This window comes from Larimichthys crocea, chromosome XII (assembly GCF_000972845.2).
Source record: "Larimichthys crocea isolate SSNF chromosome XII, L_crocea_2.0, whole genome shotgun sequence".
Lineage (NCBI taxonomy): Eukaryota > Metazoa > Chordata > Actinopteri > Sciaenidae > Larimichthys > Larimichthys crocea.
In genome coordinates this window covers 2,233,757-2,261,109 of record NC_040022.1, presented here as the reverse complement: position 1 = coordinate 2,261,109, position 27,353 = coordinate 2,233,757, and the positions used below count along the sequence as shown (strand labels likewise).

At 42.4% G+C, this 27,353-nt stretch overlaps 1 protein-coding gene across 1 annotated transcript; it reads left to right on the top strand.

The window, feature by feature from the left end:
- The first annotated feature begins 562 nt into the window (after positions 1–562).
- Positions 563–23,175, top strand: card11 (caspase recruitment domain family, member 11). The gene is made up of 25 exons (XM_010752133.3): positions 563–839; positions 7,257–7,456; positions 7,558–7,695; positions 10,048–10,224; positions 11,320–11,468; positions 11,598–11,777; positions 12,850–12,996; positions 13,315–13,440; positions 14,344–14,538; positions 14,615–14,782; positions 15,409–15,478; positions 15,619–15,812; positions 15,907–16,013; positions 16,145–16,179; positions 16,286–16,409; positions 16,499–16,700; positions 16,792–16,918; positions 17,001–17,244; positions 18,080–18,164; positions 18,906–19,004; positions 19,426–19,543; positions 20,721–20,903; positions 21,470–21,591; positions 22,074–22,189; positions 22,781–23,175. The coding sequence occupies exons 2-25, from the start codon at positions 7,267–7,269 to the stop codon at positions 22,983–22,985; spliced, it is 3,501 nt and encodes a 1,166-aa protein (XP_010750435.1). The 5' UTR covers positions 563–839; positions 7,257–7,266; the 3' UTR covers positions 22,986–23,175.
- The last annotated feature ends 4,178 nt before the right edge of the window (positions 23,176–27,353 follow it).

The window sequence follows — 27,353 nt, the reverse complement described above, 5'->3', positions numbered from 1 at the left end:
GCGAATGAGAGTGAGCAAGCGCCTGCATTAATAAACCCGGTTAATCAGCAAAGTTAAAAGTTTTCACAGCGGTTACATTCAGCATAAATAGACACACCTCCAGCAGCCCCCATGAAGCCTGTCTGTATGTATCCTTAAAGGATAACAAGGTTCTGATGAAGAACCGGTTTTTCTCAGAGTGTACTTTTTGGTTTAATCTCTGACAGTGCATCATACTTTCTTATGCAGACTGTAACTGAAATGAAAGTAAAGCCTCATAAAATGGAAATATTGATTGAATGAAAAGATATTATGATGAGTAAACAAAGAGCTTAGATAACATCAGACCACCTCCCAAACGGAAATAAATAATTATAAAGTCACAACTGGGCTGAATGAAGTGTTGCCAAATGTCTGTGGGTCACCATTGTGATTGTGTCTGATGACGGATACACAGAGTGAGACAGGTCACGGAGGCTTTGCGCTCCTCTCACCTCTCTGCAGGCTGTCAGCTTGTTATTTCCATCTAAGTTAACACCGCCCGCCTCCGCTCTCTCTCTCTCTCTCTCTCTCTCTGTCGGTCTCTCTCTCTCTGTCGCTCTCTCTGTCTTGTATCTCTATGTCAGGTTGTGCGCTTGTTCCATGCGCTCTCCAGCTCCTTTAAAACTCCTCTCTCTGTCGGATAAATGGAGACAACCTGATCCTCTTGGATTTATGCTGAAGCAACAAGTTTCGTGATTTATTTATTTATTTTTTTTAAAAAAGAAGAAGAAGAACAAAACAAAAACAAACACCTGCCACACCTTTGGCTTTAATTTCCCTTCAACTCTTTTGGACTTATTTCTCCACCGGCAGCTCGGGTAGGTAACAACAACTCTAATCATCTAATCTTTTTTTACGCACAAAGGAGAGTCGATGCGTTTACGTGCGTCAACGTTTGAATGGAAAAACCGAGAAGCCCTGAGACGTGATATTACACCTCGTATCACCGCAAAGGTGACAGCTTTTGTCATCTACAGCGGTGTCACATTTAACAGCACATGTCCAAACACTTTTCAAAGAGCCTGAATGATGGTTTAATGTTTCAACTAGTATTAACTAGGAAGAGAGATCTGCTCTGAGCCTGTATTGTCTCTCTCTCTCTCTCTCTTTGATATTTCTTTGACTCGCAGGTGAAAAAAAGTTATTACCAAACCTGTTTCATCTGGCATGATTAAAATTGTTTGGATGCCAGCACCAGGTGCATGAAACAATGAGACACAGTGAGGCTGGGTCAGACAGGTGCAGGCAGGTACACTGATGTGATGGTATTCTGCTGATTTATGACCATGCATTGATCTAAACTTTTTAAATGTGTACCTGCCGTGACTCTGATGATGATAAGTGTTTGGGATAGAGAGCTAAAGGCAACGGACTGGTCAACGCATGTCACTCAGACAACTTCATATTATGAAGGAGAACAGTGAGAGATCTTGGTCTTCTTCTTTGATTTCCTGAGCTCCAGAGATTGGATAATTGGGTTTTGAATCCAGTTGGTTAGGGTTAGGTCAGGAGTTGGAGAAGTTAAGGTTAGACAAGAAGTGTGTGTAGTTGTGTAGTGGTTAGTTATTATTACATTAACTCTCCTGGGACAGCCAAAGGCAACGGACTGGTCAACGCATGTCACTCAAGCAACTTCATATTATGAAGGAGAATAGTGAGAGAGTGGACAGGAAAGTACGAGTCGTTGTTTAGTTGGGTTTTGAGTCCAGGTGGTTAGGGTTACACAAGATGTTTGTGTGGTCAGGGTTAGACAAGGTGTCCAAATGGTGAAGTGGTTAGTGATTACCACATTGACTCTCCACGAGCTGTCCAGTGACTCACATGGTTTGGGGTAGAGAGCCAGAGGCAATGCACTGGCCAGCACATGTCAATCAGGGTGCTCTCACTGTGATAACCTTCATATTATCAAGGAGAATGGTGAGAGAGATTTGCTTGACCTTGGTTGATTGATTTCCTGAGTATACGTTTGGGTTGAGGATGTTCCAGCTCCAAAGATGAGATATTTAGGTTTTGAGTCCATGTTTCAGGTCAGAAGCTGGAGAGCTCATGTTGTTGGGGTTAAGATAGAAAATATCTGGGGCTGGGAGACTCGTGTCTGAGAAAATCTGGAGCCTTAGTGGTCAGGGTTAGGCAAGAGTCCAAATGGTTAGATGTTGTGGTTAGTTATTATCACATTGACTGTCCCCAGGCTGTCCAATGACTCACATGGTTTGGTGTAGAGAGCCGAAGAGTTATTGTTTTGCTGAAATCTGCTGTGACACGACTGTTTTCCACCTCACAACCAATGTGCAGAAATCTCTCCAATGGAACATAGAAATCAGTTGCAATGCAACCTTTATTATATTTGTTATATATTTAGGATTAAAGCTGACTTCAAACTGCTGATGTAAGCCTGTAGTGGAGCTCTGTCTCTCTTCCCTCTTTCTCTCTCCAAGGACAAGAATCCACATATCAAATTCCTATAAGCTTCAGCTATTCTGCTGGACAATGGAGCCTTTATGATGGTTCGTACACCTGAACCAGTCATATCTGCCTATCAGCTAGCCTGGCTGGCCAATGTCAGCCCGGTACACTAACAGGAAGCCTCAACACAGCCCCTGTGGAAAAACTTAGCCCTGTTGACTGAATTGTCTTAAAGCTTTAAAGAGATCGACCGTTATTTTTGACCCTAAAGGTACGAGCGCTTACTGCTGGGTTGCACTATGATCTTAACTCACTTACTGACTGAGTGGAACACTTAATTGTGTGTGAGAGTGTTCAATCTGGGTCATGAAGCTCACTTTGTAGAACAAGTGCATGCATGGTTGGCATTTCGAAGAAAACAAGGCGACTGTACACAGTTAATTAAAATGTCGTAAACTTTACTGCTTTCCAGCACAGATATAATGTCAGTTGAGCTTGTACTGCATGAAAGCACATCATCGTGTGAACAATGAACAGTGAATAATATCGATTTCCATATCCAGTGGACCGTGAGCAAAAATGGATCCTCGTTCATCGCTAACAGAAAGTAGCATGTCTTCAAATCTTCTTTAACGTCAATGCAAAAGCTATCGTCTGGTTTTAAGGATGCAAAACAGTGAAATAATTAAATGTATGAATATAAATAACATGTAGTGATTGTGCTGTATGAGGAAGCATGAAATGAAAGAGTAGAGATTACAGAAATACTTGACTGGATGCTGTACACATGTACATGTTCTCACATCACCTGGTTGTTTATGTATATTTGTACTTCCCTGTCAGTTTGAAGTGGTTTATTTTTAGAGCCCCATGACATTTCTGCACGTAAGAAAGGAAGATCAGAAAATATAAAAACAGCTACATTAAACAAAGTATGTACATATTATATAGGGAGCGATGGCAGCCAACTAGTTCGTGCAGACAACTCGAGTTGCGCTGTGAAATCATCCAAATCCAAATCCATCCTCCCCAAAATTTCCCATCTCTCCCTCCGCTGCTGCCCTGCGTCACTGCAGCATCCGCCTGCAGGCTCGGTTTCAACAGCTGACAGTAGCACTATCTGACAAGTCATTGTACTTCTTGTTTTTAAGCGATTTAATCTCTGCAGTCATTGTTTCTCATTCATGAAACAGATATGATTGAGACTTGTGCACATGCACAAATTAAAAACATATAGGATTCATTGACATCTTCCTTTTTCCAGGGTGGGGCCCCAATAACAGCTCTATGTACAAGTTTAGAGTCGCTATCTTAAATGCAGCTTTACTGCTTTGCAGCACAGATATACATTTCTCCTCAGTTTCATTTTAAAAGGTTCACGTGACCTGATGCAATCCTGATTTCAAAGAAGTTGTGTAAAACATAAATAAAAGTCAATTAAGCGATTTGCAGATCCAAAGATAACATATTCAATGTTCAGACTTGTTGTTCCCTGTGGATATACACTGAATATACCTTCATGTTTGGAATCAGGGTTGTACGTGAGGTTTTTACAACACGTTCTCACGCGATATGTGAAGTGAAAGTTTGATTTGTTTGAATAACATTGGCTGCAAACTCTTCTGTATGTCAAAATGGTGGTCGACGGCGCTGAATATTTTATTTTAGAGTGCAAGTACTCCAAGATGGAAACACAAAATAGCTGGATAACAACTGACTGAGTGTTATCAGCTGCAGCCATGTAACTGAGACGTATGGGAGACGTGGAGGCAGAGCACGGACGCTGTAAACACTTCATATACTGAGCAGGGAGTCCTGCTAGGCTGTATGTTGCTATGTTTGTGCGTCTGCCTTTTTTTTTCTGTAGATGCTGAAAAAAAAGGGGAAAATTTCAGGTTTAATGTGAGGACACATGCACACACACACACACACACACACACACAGCAATTCCCCTGACCACATTACTATAAACAAAAGCAGCCGACTGAGAGGACTAAAACAGAACACAGGAAGACAGCTACTACTCACATCTGGTTTGAAAAGGAGGAAGCAAGGATGAGCTTTCTCGGTAATGAACTCCAAAATAAGAGAAGAGAGAAGAGGAAACATGTATGTGGTTACTGAAGGGGTCTGTGTGAGAGAGTAGTGTGTGTGTGTGTGTGTGTGAGAGTCTGCATGCACTGTGTACTTCTGCATGAGTGCATGGGTGAGTGTTTGCGGTTTCATCATCTGCTGCGACTGTGGCAGTATATACACACTACAGATACAAATAATAGCTTCAAGTGTCGAGAGGGGTGTGATGTTTGTGTCTGCCTCGGAAGGCATTTTGAAAAGTAGCTTCTCATTGATTTTGTTGTCTAAACATTTAAAAAGTCTCTGAAAGGAGCCGGAGATCAAATTTATTTGTGTGTGTGTGTAGTCTGCAGTATGAACATGTACAAGTTTAGGCTGTCGCATGCACAGCGTAGGTGACATCTGTATGCAAAAGAACGTGTTTTTAAAATGGCCAATGGCACCAGATATGCTTGATTTGCCTAACTGTAATCACAAAGCAGGATTGTAGGATAACACCCACTAGCCAGACAACATGCAAATCCCAGAGATACGTGGACTGTGTGTGTGTGTGAGTGATATGATATAGAGAGGAAATCAAGTGGGAGTTAGAGGAAGATAGAGAGTAGAAATAGAAAGAAAACTTACAAAAAAAAAGATAGGCAAATGGAAAGACGTCAGTTGGTTAAAGTTTGTGTTTATAAAGGAAACAAATGAAGTGGAGAGTGTGTGGGACTCAAATGAGCAAAGTCTCACTCTCCGTCCTGTTAATGCTTCATGAAGAAGGCTGAGCTGCAGATATGCACGAGTACTTATCGTCATATCAGTTGTAGTGCACAAGAAGCACATCAGCCAAAGTTACTTGACCTTTGCTATCCGAGATCAGTGTGCTCAGAGTGATCATGTTGTGCTATTTGTTTACTCATTCATGCACGCTTCATTCATGTAAAAGGGATCTAGTACTCAGAAGGAGTGAAAGTTAAGAAATTGACGTTCACTTGTTGGTCACCAAAATAATAAATAAAACAAAAATAATAATTATTTAGATGTACCCTCTGTCGTGTAGACGTGCCCAGTCGTGCCCTTCTAGTCTAGAAAGCAAACACCAGAGGGAGTGATTAACCATCTGGGGACGGATCGGGCAGATCCGCCTAAAAGTCTAAAGTTTTACATATCTGTGAATATCTCCAAAACTGTTTATGACAGAGAGATGTGTTTCCTTGAGATTCTGCTGAAGTCGGAGATGTGTGCGGTATGTGTCTGTGTCGGAGACGCTTCCTTTATGCGCGTAAAAGACCAATCAAAAAGGCTCCATACGCAGTCGACGAATGGACAAACGTTACTAGGCGGACTAGTTTCTTTTTTCAACCAATCAGTGGAGGGTATCTATGATGTATTCTAGCTAATCAATCAATCATTTCACTCATACTTCCTTTATAAGCACATTACAGCAGTATTCGCTTTTGCTTTGAGCACCTTCCCTTCCAAAGGTCTCTGCATGGCCCTCCTGGTCACATCATCACTATGTGACCCAGTTTATAGATTCATGCATGCAGTTAATCAGTTACAACCGTAGATCTTATAAATATGGACGTCATATCCGTGACGTCACCCGCAGGTTTATGAAGAGCCATGTGAAGCTCAGAGTGTGTTGGCCTCTCCCGCCTCCACAGACTAATCTAAAAATGGGCAGAGGCGTGGATCATTGGTGGAGCTGAGGCGGGCTGAATGCCGCTTGGCTACCCATCTGTCAATCAAAGTGTCCACGCTGTTAATTCTGCAAAACTTTAAGCCTTAATATAATATGAACAGGTGAGTTCTATATAAATTCACCCTCAGTACAGTTGTCATGAATGAGGAAATTAGCTACAGAGACCAAAACTGTTTTTTGTACCAGGCTGTAAACATGTTTATTTCTGCTGTGGTTGGACATTTGAACATGGGGATTTATGGAGACTGACTCACTTCTGGAGCCAGCCTCAAGTGGACATTTGAGGAACTGCGGTTTTTGGCAGCCACAGATTTTGAGCTTCAGCTCTTCAGAAACCTGTGGGTAACGTCACGCCTACACCGTCCATTCTTTATATTGTCAGTGGTTCATGTTGGTTTACTTTCTCTCGTTTCCCACACTCTCAGTCAAACAGACGGACAGCTGAGATAAAAAGGCAAAAAGGGGCATTTCCAGATGACCTTTTTAACTTCTTTAAAAAAAAATAAAGAGATATGAAGGGATGGCTAAATGTGATTTCAGTTTAGAAGATTAAAATTCGGGGGATCAACTATTACACTTAAAAAAACGTGCCAGTAGTTGTTGAGATATTTCAGCCTGAACGCTGTAGTGGACTTCGATAGATCAATGCCAAAGACAGAGGCATCAGCACTTTTTCTAAAGACCCTTATCTTTAATTGTGTGACTGTAATGACCTGAATCTACTTTCCTTTGAAGCAGGAAAAGGAAGCATGGCTAAAAACAATATTGTGTTTCAAGGGAGAATTTCTTCATGTGTTATAATCATCCCTTAATCTGGCAGACAGCTAACCACAAGTAAACTAAGACAACATCTTGTGGTTCCTGAGAACGCAAAAGAAATAGTGTTTTTTTTTCTTCACTGACCATTTTTGTGCCAGTGTTACGTAAGGGAAATTCATCAGAAAACAACCACAAATGCCAGTTCCTCCTCCAACGGTTAACCTAACACCTTCGCAGTGTGTATCTCTTTGATTCAGTTGTGATGATGCAGTGTGGCAAAACCCATCTGTTTGGTTTTCCACCATTCCAGGGTGTGAGAGATGGAAAACGGGACATCTGATGATGTGGAGGCGCTGTGGGAGAAGGTGGGGTGCAAACGTTACGAATTGTGTTGCAGCATCGCTCCGGCAAAGCTCACCCCCTACCTACGCCAGTGCAAAGTCCTGGATGAACAGGACGAGGATGAGATCCTCAACTCCATGCTGCTGGTCTCCAAAGCAAACCGCACAAGTAGGTAGAAGGGAGGAATGTGTAGGGATGAATCAATTAATGGCTTTGTGATATTGCTGTGCTTTTGTATATGGAAATATAATTAATCACTCCTTCGACAGGTCGACTACTGGACATCCTCCACACTAAAGGAGAGCGAGGGTATGTGGCGTTTCTGGAGAGCCTGGAGTTCTACTATCCGGACCTGTACAAGGTGGTCACAGGAAAGGATCCCACACGACGTTTCTCCACCATCGTAGGTGAGACTCAAACCTTTGGACGTTTTTCTACATTGTTGATTAACACTGAAGATATCACAACTATGAATTATCAAATTTGGAAATATGGGGTCAAGTAAATAAAAAGTGTAAAGAAAGCTCAATCAGCTTCACGAGGTCGTCACCTGGAATGGTTTTGTCTTGAAGGAAATTCATGCTTGTTAGCTGCGGTCCCACTCATCCTCATCGGGCCTCATTGTGGAGGTGACCTTCTTGGTCAAATAGCCGTTACATAGTGTGTGTAGTGGCCACGTGCTCCATGTGTCTAGGCTACTAACGTCCAAATTCCACTGGGCACGGATGCGTGGCATCAGAGCCGTTTCTAGTCAATGTTTGAAACCCCAGCAGAAGCGCCATGGTCCGTTTCAGAAGTGTCCCAGAAGCTACACCAAGAATCTTCAGGGACGGACCAATCAGCGCCATGCCAGCAACGTGGTGAAGATGTGCCCGATGAAGTTTGGGCTTTTGGCTTGTGTCTGTGCCAATCTTGTTGTGAAAACCCAAAGTAATCATGAAGCATCCAGGCAGGGAAACTTTCATACATCTGATCGGTCCATTACTCCTTTACTTTATATGGTCAAAAACTTGTGTCAGTCCATAACTCAGCGGACGTTGTAGCGTATGGTATTAGCATATAAGTTTATTCACCTGTTTCTACACCAATGCACACCATACATTGTCACCAGCCTTGTCACAAACTGCAATGAGATCATGCATGATTCATCATATACACTGACCTTTCATATATGCAACTTAAATAACAGTGTGGAGGTGTGTTTTGGGTCATTGCCCTAGACAATCAAACAAACAGAATTCAAACCAGATAGAACAGTGTTCCCACACAATCACACCTCCTGGGAACCACACATGTGCTGTGTCTAAATCGGATACTTCCTTTAGTATACTTCTGTCTAGTAAAGTATGTACTTCCTGGTGTAGTGCACTAATTTTAGCAGGGTAGTGATGTCTCAATTCATATTGCTGTAGTCTTACTGGAACCGATAATTGCAAAACATTTTACAACTTCTTCTTCACTGAATTGCAACTATGTAGGGCGTTGACGCTAATGCTCCACATAGTTGCAATTCAGTGAAGAAGAAGTTGTAAAATGTTTTGCAATCGTCGGTGTGGGAACACTGTTTTAAACATAAACATAAAACATATGTTTTGAACAACTTACATTTGTATATTGCGGAAGTCACTGCAACAGCTTCCTCAGCTGCCATTTTCACATTGCTGGTGGTTACGTAGCCAAAATGGTGACCACTGAGGGCGAGGAGTATCCAATTGACCATTATCTGTGGTACTCATAGTACACGACACTTTGACATAGTTGATAGTTGTGAACACACCTATGTATTTAAAATAGCAAGTGTAAGTATAGAGGTGTGTGAATTGAGACACAGGAATGCGGATACCATCTGTTCACCTTCACCTCTTAGACAAAGTTCTTGAAATGTTTCGGTTTGACTCACCTTCATGGTTTAAACTGTCGTTTCTCTTTACTTAGTTGAGTGGTTGTTGCCATAATTTGGATTACTACAGGAGTTGAATAGGGTTATTTAATGTAAGCCAACACTACCCTTGAACAACACAAAATAGCAGTACGTATACACAAGGTTGATGAGAAATTACTCATAAATATGAAATACATAGAAGAAAGTCATGAAGTCATGCTGGTGTTAAAGAGTCTAACAACTGTAGGAATGGAGGACCTGTGGTAGCGCTCCTCTTACATGGTGGGAGTGTTTAAGGTGAGAGGAGTTCATGATGGATGTCAACTTTGCTAACATACTTCTGTCCACCACTTCCTCTGTGGAGTCTAGAGGGCAGTCCAGGATAGAGCTGGACCTTTTGACCAGTTTGTTGAGGACTTGGACCCTTGTTCAGGACGTCTGCGTTGTCCGACCAGTCCAGTTTGTTGTTGAGGTGGACACCAGGTAGATCGATATCCAATCCCTGGATGCTCACTGATGTGGTTTGAGGCGTCTTCTTCCTGAAGTCAATCACCATCTCCTTCGTTTTGCCGGCGTCTTCTTCCTGAAGTCAATCACCATCTCCTTCGTTTTGCCAGTGACAAAAGTCGTTGTCGCCCAGCTTAATGTTGCTTTGTTTGCATCTTCAAAGCTTGATTGTTACAGAAGAGTTACACGTTTAACTTCCGGTTGTAGAGCTGGTTTTGTAGAGAAACAACCATATCAATGACACCATCTAGTTCTGATGGTTGACGTTAGAAACCAAGATTTATCCAACTCAGCTTGTACTACACTCTGTACAGTATTTATATAGCATATATTATAACCCTGTACTGTTCTGTCTGTTTCCTCACTGCAGTGGAGGAGGGCCACGAGGGTCTGACCCAGTTCCTGATGAACGAAGTGATGAAGCTGCAGCAGCAGTCCAAAGCGAAGACCCTGCAGCATGTTGAGCTCAGCAGGAAGAACTGTACCCTGGAGGATGAGCAGAAGAAGCTACGACTGGCCAACCAGGAGCTTCAGGCCTTCCAACAAAGTAAAAATACATATTATGTACATTTACATTTTAACAAACAATAGACAAGAAGAGTCTGGATTTCCTTGAGCGAAAGGGTGGCAGAGATCTGGTTTTGAGATAACCATAGCTTGTGTCAGATGTTAGGTAGCATGTTGAGTTAGATAAGGCAAGTGTAAGTGCAAAGCGGCATGACCGGGCAACTGAGGCGACATGATTGGAAAAGGTTAGTTGGTCATCAATCATAACCTCTAAGTTTCTCATCACCCTGGTATGGGGAAAGCCACAGGGAGTCAATTTTGATGTTTTGTTGTTGTATAGTAGGTTTGGCTGGGAGTGTCCAGCAGCTGGAGGTGGTGTGCCTTCATCCATGTGGAGATATCTGAGAGGCATTCGTAGATGTGTGCTCAGGAGGAAATGAGAGATAGTGCCGAGACAAGAGAGGACTTAAAATGGGGAAGTCACTCATGGGACCTGTTTTGTATGTCAAAGTAACAAATCCTAATGAAAAGCTTACCACCGTGTACTGAAACTGCCTCCCACCACACAGGCTTGGTTTACCCTGCTCGGTGCACCACAGTTGGTTTTTATTAAAGCTGAGTTGCCAGTTATCATATTTTCTACCAAAGCACATTCATGAAACTAGGACACTGTGGTATTTATCAAATCCTATGTAGGTGAAACCTGCAGCTGGTACATCGAGCATGTACACTTTTAAAAGGCTGCTAAAAATAAAGAACAATGTTCATGCTAGGTGAACTCATTTCTCTTTGAAAGCTAATACACTTGGCATGCACTTGTGTTAGGAAGGTACAATCGATATGGCAGCAGCTCTTTCAGTTAAAAGTTGAAGTATCTTAAACCCACATCTGTCCCTCTTGAGATTTTCAACTTGTCAAATGACACAGCTATTTGTGATAAATAGCTGTTGTGCAGCCATTTATTAAATTACTGAAGGCTTTTCCGCAGCATGTAGAGTCTAAAGAGGTTTGGTTACCTATTAACATTTCACAGCTGATAGTCCAGGACAACACACTTATGTACTATTGGACTGTTATTGGCTGTGTTGGGGTTACTACTGTTAAATGAAGTGAATAACTATGGCTGGTTCTGCAGGGTACAATAAGCTGAGAGATGAAAGAAACACCTACAGCGACGAGCTGCTGAGAGTGAAGGATGAAAACTACAAACTGGCCATGAGGTACGCTACGCTTAGCGAGGAGAAGAACATGGCCGTGATGAGGAGTCGAGACCTGCAGCTCGAGGTACCAATGCATGAAAATACAAAGACATACGTCATCACATTGTACCTGCAATGTGCAAAAAAAGGTATTTCAGGGAGTGTAACCAGCTCATGTGCATGTATTTTTTCTGTGTCCTCTCTGTATGTATAGATTGATCAGCTGAAGCACAGGCTGAACAAGGTGGAGGAAGAGTGTAAGATGGAGAGGAGGCAGAGTCTAAAGCTGAAGAACGACATTGAGAACCGGCCAAAGAGAGAGCAGATCTTTGAGCTGGAAAGAGAGAACGAAATGCTCAAGATAAAACTACAGGAGCTGCAATCCATCATACAGGTACGACCTGATTAATACGAAGACATTGTTCAGTACCCCAAAGTTTAGAAGTCCACCTCAGAGAGTGGGTCAGTAACGAACCATCCTTGGCTATAAAACAGTTTAGACCAATCCTGGAGGCGATCTATACTACAGGGAACGTGTCTCAGCAACTGAGATCTTTGCAACAGATCTGGGACCTCTGACTTCTATCCTCCATTTTATCCAACTAGGCCCTAAATACAACCACACACACAAAGCCCCTGTAGACATTCAAAGGTGGAGTGAGGGGCAGCCACGTAGCGGTGCCCTGGGTTAGGGCGTGTTCAGGCAGGATGTGTGCGACGTGTAGGTTGAGGAAGGGAAGCTGGGGGTGTGTCTGTTTGTGCTGAACGTAACCGCTGTGAAACAATCAGAAAATAACTTTTTATTTCCCTGATTAACCCGCCTTATTGATGAGCAGTTGCTTACCCTCATTCCCTGCCTCTGTCATTTAACCACTGCCATCTCTCTCGCTCTTAAACTATTGGACATAAACCAAATTAAACTTCTTTGTGTCACTACTTTGCAGTGTAAATTGCGAGTCAGACTCAGATTTAGAAGCTTGGTACATGAAATAAACTAAGCCAGAACACAACAGGTAGAGTATCAGTCCATGAATCTACCTGGATGGTCCCAGTTTCAGAGACATTTCAGAGGTTTGACCAGTCTCTGATTGGCGGCCACAGCGTGATGTTGAGCTTTGTTGTTCCAAAAGTTGGATCCAGGTTGAACTTCTTTTTTTGCGGACACCCCTGAGGCCAAAACGGACTACCCCCACACAAGGGAATGGAAAAAACAGCATTTTTGAATGTACCCTAAGTCCAATAGTCACTCTGATTCAGCTTTGTTTTGGTCTCCGCCAACCCCTGTGAAAAATACCTTTGGATTAAGCTGCTAAATGCTCCACTATGTTCACCAGCTAGAAGCTCTAACTGTATGCCTGCACTTTGGTGCTGGACAGGTGGTAAAACAGTAGGTTTTACGAGTTGATGTGACAGTGACAGTGATGTAAAGTTCATACCTAACAATGTGTGTGTTTCTTCACACTCAGCCTGGACCTCTGCCTGCATCAGACAAGGCCATCCTTGACATTTTGGAGCATGATCGACAGGAAGCATTAGAAGACAGACAAGATCTGGTGAACCGACTCTACAACCTCCACGAAGAAGTCAGACAAGCAGAAGAACTACGTGATAAGGTAATAAATACCACTAACACATGTAGTAGATAAGGTATGTGGACATTAGATAAGTGTTGCTCGTTAAACTACTGCATGAATGTGAAGCAGTGTGGGGATCAGAGCACATAAAAACACACCCTAGAAACATAAACCCATGACCTGAAAGCCCAGGAGACCATCTGTGAAACACACCCAGTGCAAAAACCCCCATCAAAGGCCATTATCTCTGCTGTGTAACCTGGTGTCTTTGTTTCTCTTCCTGTATCTGTCTTTATATACTAAGCTATAAATAACACAAGGTGTGATGTGTGTTTATGTCTGTGTTTTTGTGTGTAGTACCTGGAGGAGAAGGAGGATCTGGAGCTGAAGTGCTCCACACTGCAGAAGGACTGCGAGATGTACCGCAACCGCATGGACACCCTCATCACTCAGCTGGAGGAGGTGGAGAAGGAGAGGGACCAGGTGAAAAAACACACACACAAACATAATGTTTGTCATTTTGCATCATCAGAGAGACACTTCCTGTATCTGTGTCACATGGGTTAAGCCACTGCCGCTCTGTCTGTTGACTCCGAGCGGCGAACTCTGTGTGCCAGTGTGGAAGTGCCAAAAGTTGCAGTTCCTCAAGCGTCCACTAGAGGCTGGTTACAATACGAGTCAATCTCCATATTGAAATGTGTTAAAATGTCCAACTTCACAGCAGATGGCTTGTTTCATTCAACACGCTTTATAATCCTTGATCATCCTCGACGAGTCAGGACTACTAACGTGGCGGCGTCCAGAGCCAGAGTCACGGATACACCATCCATTCTTTATACTGTCAGTGTTTGACTCTGAAGGGAGAAGTAGTAAACAGGAGCTCAGTCTGATCTATAACAATGTAATTTAAACTTTAATACACCTCCAAACGAGGTTTGGAGACAGGAAGTGTATACTGTTTCGTATCATTGCTCGTACGCAGCACGGTAACCAAGAACATGAGGAATAGGACCCAAACACAGACCACAGAGGCAGAAGTGGTGCTGAACAATGGTTTAATAGAAAATGTCAATTAAAACTGAGATGATGAGAAAGACGGATGGCTGCTCAAACAAGCCATCTGTAATGACACCCACCTGTCAATCAATGCAGCCACGCTGTTAATTATGCATAACTTTAAGCCTTGATATAATCTGAACAGGTGAGTTTCATATAAATTCACCCACAGAGGGAAACACAACAACATCAGGAAGTTACAGACATGAAAATAAAGCAGGAAACTCTAAACAAGACATGACGGGGTGGAGATGTAACACGATCTTCTGTAATAGAAAATCTTTGACATGATGACGACATTTCTGTGTATTTGTGTTGTTGTTGTTTCAGGCATTTCGAGCCCGAGACGATGCCCAGCACCAGTTCTCCCAGAGTCTCATCGACAAAGACAAATATCGTAAGCAGATCAGAGAGCTGGAGGAGAAGAGCGATGAACTCCATATCGAGATGGTTCGCAAAGAAGCCAAGCTGGTCACGTTGGACTCTCGCCTACGACGGCTCTCCAAGGACAGTGTTTTGGACCAGGTTAGACGCAGTAGAGTAAATAATTGTACGTGGTTAATCTTTGCGATAAATGCTCACACTGTATTTCCTGTCTCAGTCGACTCTGCCGAGGGACGTGCCGCCGACCATCATCTCTCAGGAGGAGGAGTTTAAACCCATCGAAGGTCAAACAGAATGGTCCAGCGATGAGTCGCCGGAGGATAAACTTGTGCCTGAGGAGCCTCGGCTCAGACGCAGACCGAACCTTAAAGAGTTTATTAAACAAGTAAGTCTCATTAATTAAAAGGGGGGAAAAAAGAAAAATAATAATACACTGAATAATAATAGAAAAGAAGCAAATTACCACATCTTATACCTCAAACTTTTGGTATTTTTTATTAAAGCAACACTGAGTGTAAATTGGTGTTTTTGCATTTGAGTGTAACCCACTGTGGTAAATATGGACAGTTGTACATGTGTATTTGTTATGGTTACATTACATCAAGCATGGTCAACAACACAAGACATAGCAGCCAGCTAATATTACTGACTAGTCCAACAGCAGTCAGGCCAGCTCGGCGTCTGTCTCTCTTTTTATTTCACCAAGCTCTCACCAACCACTAAAAGTCAGTCCCACATTTACTCTTGTCCGGCAGCTTCTTTCTCGGTCACTTTCGTTTTCTCTTCTTAGCTTCCTCTGTCATCGTCCTCTTCGGTCGTTTAACCTCTGTCATTATGTCCATATGTCCTCCTGTGCCTGGTTACATTGCCCTCTTGCCCAGCTCCTGTTCTAGCACGACACTAGCTCCACTCCCAGTCAGGATTCCCCCCAACTTCCTCTTCTTCACTCTGATAAACACTGCCCTGTGTCTTTCACAAATAAATAAACTAAAAGACTGTTTTGTATTTTAGAACAGAGCGAAGTCTCCGGTCTGTGTACCCAAAGAACTTCAAGTCAACACAGAAGCTGCTCAACCTGCAGGTAACACACACACACACACACACACACACACACACACACACACACAGACACACACACACATCTCATTCATACTTTATATTTCATGACATCTCTTTCATGTAAGTTCATCCATGTTTGTCTCCGACTTTCATCTCTGTCAGGCAACTTAGGCGATTCTCTGGATATCCAGATGCGACACTTCCACGGCAACAGCCACTCCCTCCCTGCTTCCCCGTGCTTCCCGATGTCCCCGACGTATCCACCCACCTCAGTTCCCCACCTGTCCTCCTCCTTCTCCTCATCCACCTCCCAACTCCCCTTGAGTATAGTTGAACAGTCCACCAGGCCAAACATGGTGAGATTTGCTCAGAAGTTATTATCTGATCTGACTGAATGACTTGACAAATTTGAGATTTGATCTGTAATGGTAACTTCTGATTTGTCTCCAGCTTCGTAACCGTAACGACAGCATCCTGTCCATACTCCCCGAGCCGCCGGAGAAAGCATCGCTTTACCGGAGGGAGAGGGAGAAAGAACATGACTTCCACCCCCGCAGGTAGTCACAGCCTCAGTCAGTTAATCTATACTGTTTAATAAATGTGATCAGGTGATTCTTTCCTTTTTATTAATTTGTCATGTTTGTATTTAATTTCCTCTCACGAATGCTTCATGTTTGGTCTCTTTTAGCCTCTCGGACTTTGATAGCGACAACATGGAGTTTGGTAAAGAATACTTTCACACATTACCTCACAGAATTCTACTAATGATATATTTTTTTTATGTATTTATCTTCATTTTTTAAAATCTCTCTGTCTGTGCCTTCTGTAGAGGACGAAGTACAGCACGGTCCACCTTCTGTCCACTCATCTTCCTCGTCTCATCAGTCAGAAGGCATGGACACTTACGACCTGGAGCAGTTCAACAATATCTTCAGGAAATTCTCTTTGGAGAGGTACCGGACAGATGCTCACATGCACGAGAGTCGTTGACAAGTGAAGCCGACTTTTAAACATCTGTCGATTTGTGTATGTTTGTCTGTAGGCCGTTCCGCCCGTCTCTGTCCTCCTTTTCGAGGATCAGCTCGTCCCTGAAGCCGGTGCAGGAGCTGTCGTTGCCGGGTGACAACTTGCTGAAGGACATTTCTCTGGTTGGCGGCAACGAAAGCGGGATTTTTATCTCATCCGTCCAGCCGGGTTCCATCGCTGAGAAGGTCGGGCTACGAGAGGGCCACCACCTCCTGTTGGTATGTAGTTTACTGTCCAACGACCGGTGACTTCTTTTGCAGAAGTTGACATAAAACACCAACAACATAAATGCTTTAATGTGTTGACCAGCTTGAGGGATGCATACGTGGAGAGAACCAAAGCATTTCATTGGATACCAGCACTCAGGAAGAAGCCCATTGGACGTTACAGCACTGCTCTGGACCAATCACACTGCACTATCGAGCCAACTATGACTGTAAGTGCTTTATCAAAGCGTATACCATCATGTAATACACATTTAATGTGTATGTAAATTCAAACCTGTGTTTGTGCTCCAGCTTTCCGTCGTCTTCAGAGGGATCTAGCGGATGGCACGCTGGCTTCCGGCGACTCCTTCTACATACGGGTCAACCTCAACATCTCTGGCCAATCAGACAGCTGCTCTTTGAGTGTGTGTTGCGATGAGATTGTGCACGTGCTGGACACCAGGCATCAGGGCCGCTGTGAGTGGTTGTGCGCTCGTGTCGACCCCTACACCGGCTCCGACCTGGCCGACCGTGGCACCGTACCCAGCAACTCACGGTACAGAGAAGTTCTTTTAAACTAAATCCACTGATTGAAGTACCATGCATCTGTTCTGCTCTAAGTGCTGCAGGATCCTGAGCATGATGCAAAAGTGATGTAACAGTTGAGCAACTATGCAAAGTTCAGCAGGGATCTTGAGGGGTCTACATCTGCTTTTAGGATGCAGAAGTTTCACAGCAATATTGAGGCGCACACAGACACTTTTGGTACATTTTGACGCTTTCATGAAGTGAAAACAAAGTGCTATCAATTGCTCAATCAAGAACATACAGTAACAAAAACACTTCCACTTCCCTTAAGACAATGAAGTTGCACATGAAGCACATTTAATTCAGAACAGGTAACAACACGCACCTCGAGCTCCTCGAGGGCCGAGGCGTACGACATAGTGTTGCTTTTTGGCTTCCTGTTGACCTAGCAGGGATTGGTAGTGATGACACAGGTGGCATCATCGTGGGGGTAATGGAAGAAGATGATGCGGGGTGATTACACTCGTGCCTGACATGTTGGAAGCATGTTGGAGGATGAATACTGAACTGTATTCACCTGAGACACATTTAACAGAAGATGGAACGTGCTTTAAGACTTGGTTTGATCTTGTAAAACTGTTTAATCGACAGTGGTTGAAATGATCAGCCACACAGAGGAGGATGTGGATTTGATCGTGCAGCATGTCATTGTGTCTCACAATCTGTTACCATGGAGCACAGGAAGTAGCTTGATATGAGGACAGACTCTTAAACAATGACGCATGTTGCAATTGCGTCAAAATCATGATTTCGAAAATTTAATGAAGAAATTAACACGTGTGTGTGTACGTGTGTGAATTCAGGGCCCAGCAGCTGCTCTTGGTAAAGATTCAAAAGTTTGTGTGTCGAGGGGGGAAAGAAGAGAGTGAAAATCACCGCAACAGTCGGGTAAGAAACTATTCTCTCTGTTTGAATGCACAAATATTATATAGCAACAGATTCCCATTTCATTAAAGCAAAAAAAAAATCTCCACAGATATTATCCAAAACAATTCATGAAACCATCATTTGTTTCTCTTTTCGGCTCTGCTGTCAAACATTTTTATTTATTTTGTTCAACTAACTTCTAGTGTAAGCTTATTGTAGTTCAGTACTGTGTAGTTATATCAGGGAAAAAACTAACAAAAAAACAAAAAAAAAACATAAAAAGAAAATGAGAATATATCAGTATATTAGTGTCAACAGATACTAAGTCGAAGATAACTCTAAGAATCTTCACAGTGGAGCTGGAGGCCAGGGCGGTCCCTTCTAGAGTGACTATACCTTTAGATAAAGTTTCTGAGGTGTTTGGGTCCAATTACAATCCAAGTTATGTCCTTAAGGCATGCTTGAAGTTCAGATAACTGATTGTTTTTTATAAATATAAATGGCTATCGTCTGCATAACAATGAACATCAATAATTCCTAATAATGTTGACCAAAGGAAGAATATATAAGGTGAACAGAATTGGTCCAAGCACAAACCCTTGAGGAACTCCATGACTAACTTTGTTTTGCATGGAGGACTCATCATTAACATGTACAAACTGAGATCGAAATAAGATCAGTTAAGTGGAATTTAATGGTCAATATTACTATTTTGAGTCATAACGATGCTTTCTGACTCTGACTTTGTGTGTTTCTGCGTAGCACAATCTGCTGCCAGAAGAAGCCAGCAGCGCGTCTCCGGATCCTAAAGCCAGCCCACGCATGTCTAGAGCCTGCATCTTCCTCAGTCAGATACTACAGGTAACGAAGTGCAAACAAACAAAACCTCATGCTGAAGAAGAAGACTTTAGACTCGTTAGTGCAAAGCTGCAACTGTGCCACAGCCGTCAGACTGAGATATCCTGTGTCGAAAACACTGAAACAGGAATAGTTCATACTTCACTTCACCTAACACGTTTTGTTAACGCATTCATGCAAAGTGGTCGCCATTTTACGACTGCAAAACTATAAAAACAAACGCCTATAAAATCTTAACAACTCAGTGTATTTCAAACAGAAACACAGACGTTTCTACTTCTACAATATGCCTTAATTGGTTAACATGATGTAGTGTGATCTCACAGCCTTGGTGCAGCTGCTCTCCTAAAATAAATGTGCTGGACAAAGAATTATAGCTAGGATGCCTCCAATAATTCTTTATTGTGTCTGTTTTGATTTGTAGTTTGTCAGCAGGGTGGATATCAAGTACAAGCGAATGAACAGCAACGAACGTGTGAGGATAATCAACTCAGGGAGCACGACACTACCCAGACATGGTTTTGAGGCGCTTAAACCAGAAGGTGAGTACAAAAGCTGTCGCATGGGGGGAAAAAAGCAGCACATGAGGAACCAGAAGAAACATCTAGAAAAAAAAAATCATGTGGGCACGTTGCTAAAAACTTCAAACCTGAAACTAGTTGAATTAGCTATTCGGGTGGAAGTGCTGAAAGTTTAGTGCTTAAGCTGGAAGTATATTTTTACGTGTAAGCACTGAAAAGTCGAAGTGAAAGTGCTGAAAAAGCTGCCAGTGGGGTGCTGAAAGTACATGTATTTAAGTTAAAGGGTGACATTTAACAGTTCAGTTGTCAATTGATGTGTAAGTGCTGAAAAATAGTGAAACTTCAGTTGGAGTGGAAGTGGTGAAGTGTGTAAGCAGCTGAAATTTGTCAGTGGAAGTATAAGATGTGAAAGTAGAATAAATTTCACATAGGTGAATACAGTTGAAGGTGAAGCGTAGTGTGTAATACCTTTTTACCCCTCACTGATTCAAACTGTTGTTCAGAAATTAGATGAGTAAACTCTCAGCCCCGTTTCAAAGAAGTGGGTAAACTTTACCCTCCTACTACAACCCAGGATGTCACCCACTCAAGCTTTTGAACATTTTGTGCAACAACACCAACATAAAATTTTTTTTTAAAAAATCAGAGAAACTACAACTGTGTTTACAGAAAAAAAATATGGAAAACCTTCTGTTTGTTAGTTCCCTACACAGGAGACTATACAAAAATTCACACTTGTCCTCCTTTGACTCCAACAAATGTCGTTCACACCAGACCTTAGATTACCTTAACACCTGTCGTTTATTCCGGACCTCAGGTGTTGATATGTTTGAAGGTTTCTTCAGTTTTTCATGGATCATGGAAGTTGCCCTAGATTTAACTCTTCTCAAAGAAAAATTACCTGGACGTCTGAGAACCTTCACGGACTATGCAAGATTAAAAAAAAAAGCTAAACTAATATGAGCTGAACATTTTGAAGTTTGAATGAATCTGAGAGGAAAAACTAGAGAAGAGCCTCTTTGAAAAAGTATGAACGTATAACACTGAAGGCGAGCACAGAAATTATACCAGGATTTGATTTTAAAGTGATTTCTGGGTAAATATTCGGTCTGATTCCAGTACTGTTTGGACCTTTTCTTCCTCTGGATGTATCACTGAGTGTATCTCTTCTTTTATGTGCTGTTTTGGCTGTAAACAGACGCTGCTGACCCAGACAGTGAGCTGAGCAGGAGTTTGAACCTAATCCCCTACAGTCCCGTCACCCTCCAGCGAACCCAGAGGAGAAGACCAGTCCTATTCACGCCCACTGCTTTAGCCAAAACCATTATCCAGAAAATACTGAACATGGGGGCAGCCATGGACTTTAATATCTGCAAACCAGGTTAGTGTTCCGATGGGAATAAGCAAACAAACATGTCTTTTTAAATGAATATTTCCTTTTTGCTGACCTGCTCCCAGTTTTTTTTTTTGAGATAGTGAAAACAAGTAGTTGATGGAAAGGAGAAGGACCAAGGATTCAGGTCAGGCATTGTCCTGCACTGTGGTGTAAAATGTTAAGGAGTGTAACCAGAGAGACGGCGTGGGCAGGATGTAAGATGGCCCAGTTGATAAGTAGGAGGATGATGCTGATGCTGACAAGTTTTACATATTGTGTCAAAATTAGTGGACTTCCCGTAATGTGGAAAAGTTTGTACTAATGTCGAGCCCACAGAGAATTTACACTCCGGACGCATACAAACAGTTCCCAGGACAGCGCTGAACATCTGGCAGGACTGTGTGACGTCTTAGTTACATGAAGATTCCCCAGGGCAAAATAACCTCAGTTTCTGTTCCTTTTGTATTAAATGTGCTGTGGTGAAAAACAGTTTCTCAGCATTTTTTACATTTTCTTTTACTCATTTCTATACTCGTCTCTTACTCTGTTATGTTATGTGTTGTATTGTTCAGACACCCTGTCCAAAGAAGAGTTTCATCTCAAACAGAACGTGGAGCCCTTCATTCACTACAAAGAGAAACAGGCCACATTTGAATGCATCACACGGGAAAACATAGAGGCCGTCGCTGCTAAGGTACGCCACTACTGATTTAGTGCGTGTGTGTCCTTCATGGGACGGTGAATATGTAGCTGGAGCTGTAGTTGGCGTCTTGCAGAGAGTTAAATTAGTAGATTGATACCACTCTCACATCTGTACGTTTGGAAAATGTCTCTCCAGTGTTTGTTCAAGCATCTGTGTAGATACGCAAAGGTAGTTTTTAATTAGTGAGCCACAGAGCTAATTGCCTTCTGGCTCTGGCTTTATATTTACTGTACAGATCTAAACTCTCTGCAAGAAGTTATTTAGTTTACTTCCCAAATTATCTAACTACTCCCTTTTTTCCCTTTTTGAAGTCTCTGTCTGTCGATCTTGAATTCACAGATGCATTAATTGAATTACTCTCCATCTTTTGCCAGCGCAGGAGAGCAAAAGTTGTGATTTTCTTACTTAGAAACACGTTTTGTTCCTTTCATCCGTGCGATTGAACCCAAACCTCTTTTTCCACCCGTCACCAGGGCAAACACTGTCTGCTGGAGGCTGAGCTGAGCTGCGTCAAAGACCTTCTGCGGAGAGAAATCTACCCGATCATCATCTACATCAAGATTTGCGAGAAAAATATCAAGAAGTTACGGTAGGCTTTAACGAACCTCACTCACTACACTCACACATTTACCCACTGCCTCTTAACCCACAGCTGCAAACCACAGCCCTTTTTCCACATGCGAACACACGTCAATCCATCCTTGCTTTTACATATTTAGTCGAAGCGGGAGACGAGATTGTAGCAGCTAAAAGGCAAACTCTGCTGTTTGATGTTAGGATTGCTGCACAATGAAATTCAGCAGCTCGCAGACAATAGTCGTGATCTTAAATTAATGATAGGAGAAGATGAAAAGGGGTTTTTCCTGTTTACAAAGGTGAGAATTCAGCACGTTACTCAAAATAAAATATGTCCTGAGATTGCATGATGTCAGGGGGATTCTCTTTGTCATTGTTGGTCAATGTGAATAACCCAATGTGTGATGTGTGTTCAGGTGGCCTTTAAATAGACAAATCGTGCCTGGGCCTATTACTGTCAGTGTAATCTTTCTGAGAATTACAACAAAAGTACACAAACCACTGTTGCAAAGCGTCTACAGGATCTCATCAGAGATACTGGGTTCCGAACATTACCACACTCACCACAGCAGCGCTGCTTCCTTCCTGTTTCCCGTCCACACAGGAAGTTGCCTCTGCGCGTGGACTCGGAGGAGGAGTTTGTGAGGATGTGTCGGGCCACAGAGAAGGAGCTGGAGGGCATCCCCTGCCTCTACGCGAGCCTGGAGCCCGAGGCTTGGGCAGGGACGGACGAACTCATCAGGGTCATCAAAGACCGGATCCTGGAGGAGCAGAAGAAGACGGTCTGGGTGGAGCAGGACCTCCTGTAGACATGCAACAGTCTGAGCGCCACATAACACCTTGTACGTCATACCTTTAAGCATATTATTATTATTATATTTATGCTCAGACTTAAAAACACACATGGACACTCTGTTATTAAATAAATGCATTATTATATATTTTGTATATGTGTGCCTTTCCTTTGACTCAGAGAAATAAAGACATCTGTGAGCTGCGTGATCGTGCTGAACTTTGATTATACTGTCCTCTAGTGGCCCATGTTGGGTTTCAAACACCGTAAAGACATGTCACATCCCATCGTCTTGTTTATTTATCAGAATCAGGTTTGTTGCCAAGTAAAAAGTAAAAGAATATAAGGAAGATAAACATCATAAAAATGTTTGTAAGATGAAAAGAGTTGTGCAAAAGTTCACAGCATGCAAAATATTTTAAACGTGCCAGATATTTCACTAAGAGGATGTTAAATAAAAAGGTAAAAGGTGTGTGTTGATATAACTTTAAGGTCTGGGAGGGTGGATGGTGAGAGTCAGTGTCAGAGGGGGCTCTGGGGATTGTTGATGAGGTTAGCAGGAGTCTTTAAAAAAATGTTTTTGTGCTGTGAAGTTTTGGTCCTGATGGACTGCAGCCTCTTGCCAGAGGGGAGTGTCTCAAAAAAGATTGTGTCTGGGGTGTAAGGAGGTCAGCCACAATCACCTGCCTATACACTTCAGAGTCCTGGAGGAGTTCAGGTCCTGAAGAGATGGAAGGTTACAGCCAATCAGCTTCTCGGCAGACTGAATGATGGATGCAGTCTGCCCTTGTCCTTGGCAGCGGCATACAGGATGGTGATGGAGGAGGATGGAGGATGATGGAGGTGTAGAAGTGCGACATCATTATCTTTGGCAGGTTGAACTTCTTCTTCTTCACAGGATGCACATCCTCTGTTGTGCTTTCTTGATGAGGGAGCTGATGTTCTATTATAGGTTATAATAATTGTTAATGAACATGCATTTATGTATTTCTACTAACAAAAAGATGAACAGTTTCATTTTAATAGAATAAAACAGAGTAGAACTGAAACCAGATTAAAATTGAAATAGTGATTTTATTCGTACACCATTTTTTAAGGTACGACTCTCAAATATTAAAGATAAATGGGAAAATTGAGGCCCACAGATGAAGAAGAAGACCATATAAAAGAAATGTACAAGTATTAAACTAAACCCAAAAAATAAAATTAAAGCAGCAGTGTGTAGGATTTCGTGCCATCTAGTGGTGAGATTATAGATTGCAACTGAAAGAATGCCTCTCAGGTCAGTGTTTGACGAACCTGAAGCCATCCATCCATCCATCCATCCATCCATCCATCCATACATACATACATACATACATACATACATACATACATTCATTCATACATACATCCGTTTTCTTCCGCTTATCTGGGGTCCGTCTGTGGTGGCAGCAGAGCATTCCAGACGTTCTTCCTCCCAGTAACTCATTCCAGCTCCTCCTGTGGGATCCCGAGACGTTCCCAGGCTAGATGGGCTATGTCGTCCCTCCATCAGGTTTTTGGTCTGCCCTGGGGTCGCCTCCCAGTTGGACATGCCTCAAACACCTCCAAAAGGAAGGCACCCAGGAGACGTCCTAATCTGATGGCAAATCACTTCAGCTGGCTCCTTTCAATTATAAGGAGCTCCGAGCTCCCTCCGGATGTCTGAGCTCCTAACCTTATCTCTAAGGCTGAGGCCAGCTACCTGATGGAGAAAGCTCATTTCGGCTGCTTGCATCTGGCCAGTGAATCAAGAAAAAAAAAACTACAGTGGCCTTGCTTTTTTTCTGTCTGGTCCAGACTACTGTAGGAACATGGTGGAAGAGGACCCATGGTGTCTGTAGATATAAAAGACTCATTCAAAGGTAGCAAAGACATCATGATTCTTATTTTCAGATGATTATACACTAATGAAAACATAGTTATGTATATTATCCTACATCTCTGTAGTATTCTGTAAATAGAGGCCCCTTAATGTTACTGGACCTTTAAAATAAGGCGGTAGCATGAATATAAAGAAATAAGTCTGGCCTGTACGACAGGATTTAAAAGCAGAAACTGTGTCAGCAGATCAAAAACTGCTGACACCGGAAGACCAGTCCCAGAGCTGAGCTGCCAGTACAGCAAACGCTTGATCACCCTTTGACTTTAACCTGGACTCAGGAACTGCCAGCAGGCCTTAATCCAGCAGACCTGAGACCTGAGTTGGATCTTTATGACAGTAAGGAGTTAGAGAGAGACCCCTGATGTACTCTTTGGCCATGTAAAGCTGTGTAAGTCAAGACTAAGAAAAGAAACTGGTCAGGCTGCAGAGTTCTGCTGGCTACAATAGTCCAGGGGTGAGGAAATAGAAGCATTCATTATTTTCTATGTATTGCTAAAAGAGGAGTCTGTCTTTCAGCCTTTTACTTTTTCTTGTCCAGTCTCTGTCATTATGTCCATAGAGCTGCTGAGCCCAGTTACATCGCCTGCTTGCCCAGCTCCGGTTCTGGCACGACACCGGCTCAGCCACCGTGAAAACCGCCTCTTCCTGCTGGTCCAAAACTCCAACGCTCCCAAAGTTACACAGTGTCACTTTTAAGTGTTTTTATTTGACAGATAGAGAAAAAGAACCGCTTCAGGCCTGTTCCAGAAATACCCACTCAATCCTTCAGTCTATTTATTAGTGTGGCGTGATCGATGGTGTCAAACACTGCGCTGAGGTCGAGCAGCACAAGTACAGAGCAGCGTCCAGAGTCTGCATCCATAAATAAATCATGTTTGACCCTCACAGGACCTGTTTCAGTGTTTGTGGAACACAGATGCTGCTGTTAAGAAGTTGTTCTCAAGATATCTGTAAATGTAGGGCGATCTTGAGATTAGTATCATTTATTTAAAAGACTGATAGATCAAGGCCACGTCCTTTTAGCGGTAGCAGAATAGTGGATATTTTAAGATAATCTGGGACACGACCAGAGCAAAGGAAGCTGTTTAGAAATCTGGAGCACCACATCAGGCAGCAGAACGTCTTCACATAAACACAAACACAAAAAGTCTAATCAGCATGTCTTCTCATACAAGCAAACACAGCGATCCTGTAAATATATTATCTTTATTATTATTAGGGTGATATGAAGCATATTCTTCTTTTGACCCAACAGTTGAACGTCTAGAAAAAGTAGAGCCGCCTTGAAGAGATAAAAACAATACACTGTTTCACAAGAATGAAAGTCTGAAAAGTAAATCTGGTTTTGTGTAGCAACTTAATGATATAAACCATCAGAAAGCATCTTCTTTATTTATTTTTATTGTGTTTTTCCCCCAATATGTTTGCATTTTCTTATAACATCCCATCAGGAAACATTTGAGACTACACACAATCCCACTTGACTTGCAATCTCCCACATTATTTAAAGTTTCCTTTCAGGTAAAGGCACCCAGAGTCTGACTAAATCTTTTCGCCTGCCCTCTTGCATCAAGTCTTTCCAGACTGAAAAAGTCGGAAAGCTCCCTGTAGAAGTCCAAAGTCCAGAAGTTTAGTCTGTTTCAATGTCTGTTTGAAGTGCTTCAGATATATTACAAGTACACAGAACACTGTATATCCATTTTCCAAGCATTTAATCTATCTCGTGTTGATTCAAGACTAAATTAATATGTTGTAAAATTTAGATACATGGCCTTTCCCTCATAAATTTACAAGTGTACTCTCCTCAGAGCATCTTCTTTATACACTAAGGTTTAAGTTGTTGGCTGGTGGTTTAAAAGGCCTGTTTCTTTTACATCTCATGTCTTTCCCTTTACAAACATTAATTTGATTTTAAAATGTAAACACATGTTTTCTGTTATTATCTATTATCTGTCTATCTGTTCACTGGTTCATCTGGTCACTGTGGAATCAGCGTTTTGACACCAGAAGGTTTGATTTGACTAAAATGTTCAGGCCAGAGAGGGATTTAGAGAAACCTCTTTCATCAGGGTGGAAGATAATCTCCTCATCTGTCTGGACAAACATGCTGCATGCAGCAATATGCAGTATTCACACACATACCACACTCACAGTTAATACCGACAGACTTCAGGGCTATTTATTTATTTTTGGATGGTAATCAACATCAAAGTAATAAAATAGATTAAAGTAATAAACATGATTAAATTCAGTTTTATTTAAATAGTGACTTTCTCGTCAAATCTGACAGTTGTTTCACGATTCCCAGTTCTGCTCGGCCTCGTCTAGGGAGCAAATTTAGGGTTCAGTGGATCGAACCACACTGCGAACTGCAAGCTCAGAGCACTGAGGGAGTTTTAGTATTTGAAGAAGAGGAGGAGGTTTTCAGGCTTGGGGGCGAACGGTGACAGGGAGTGGAGTTGGTGTCGTGCCAGAACA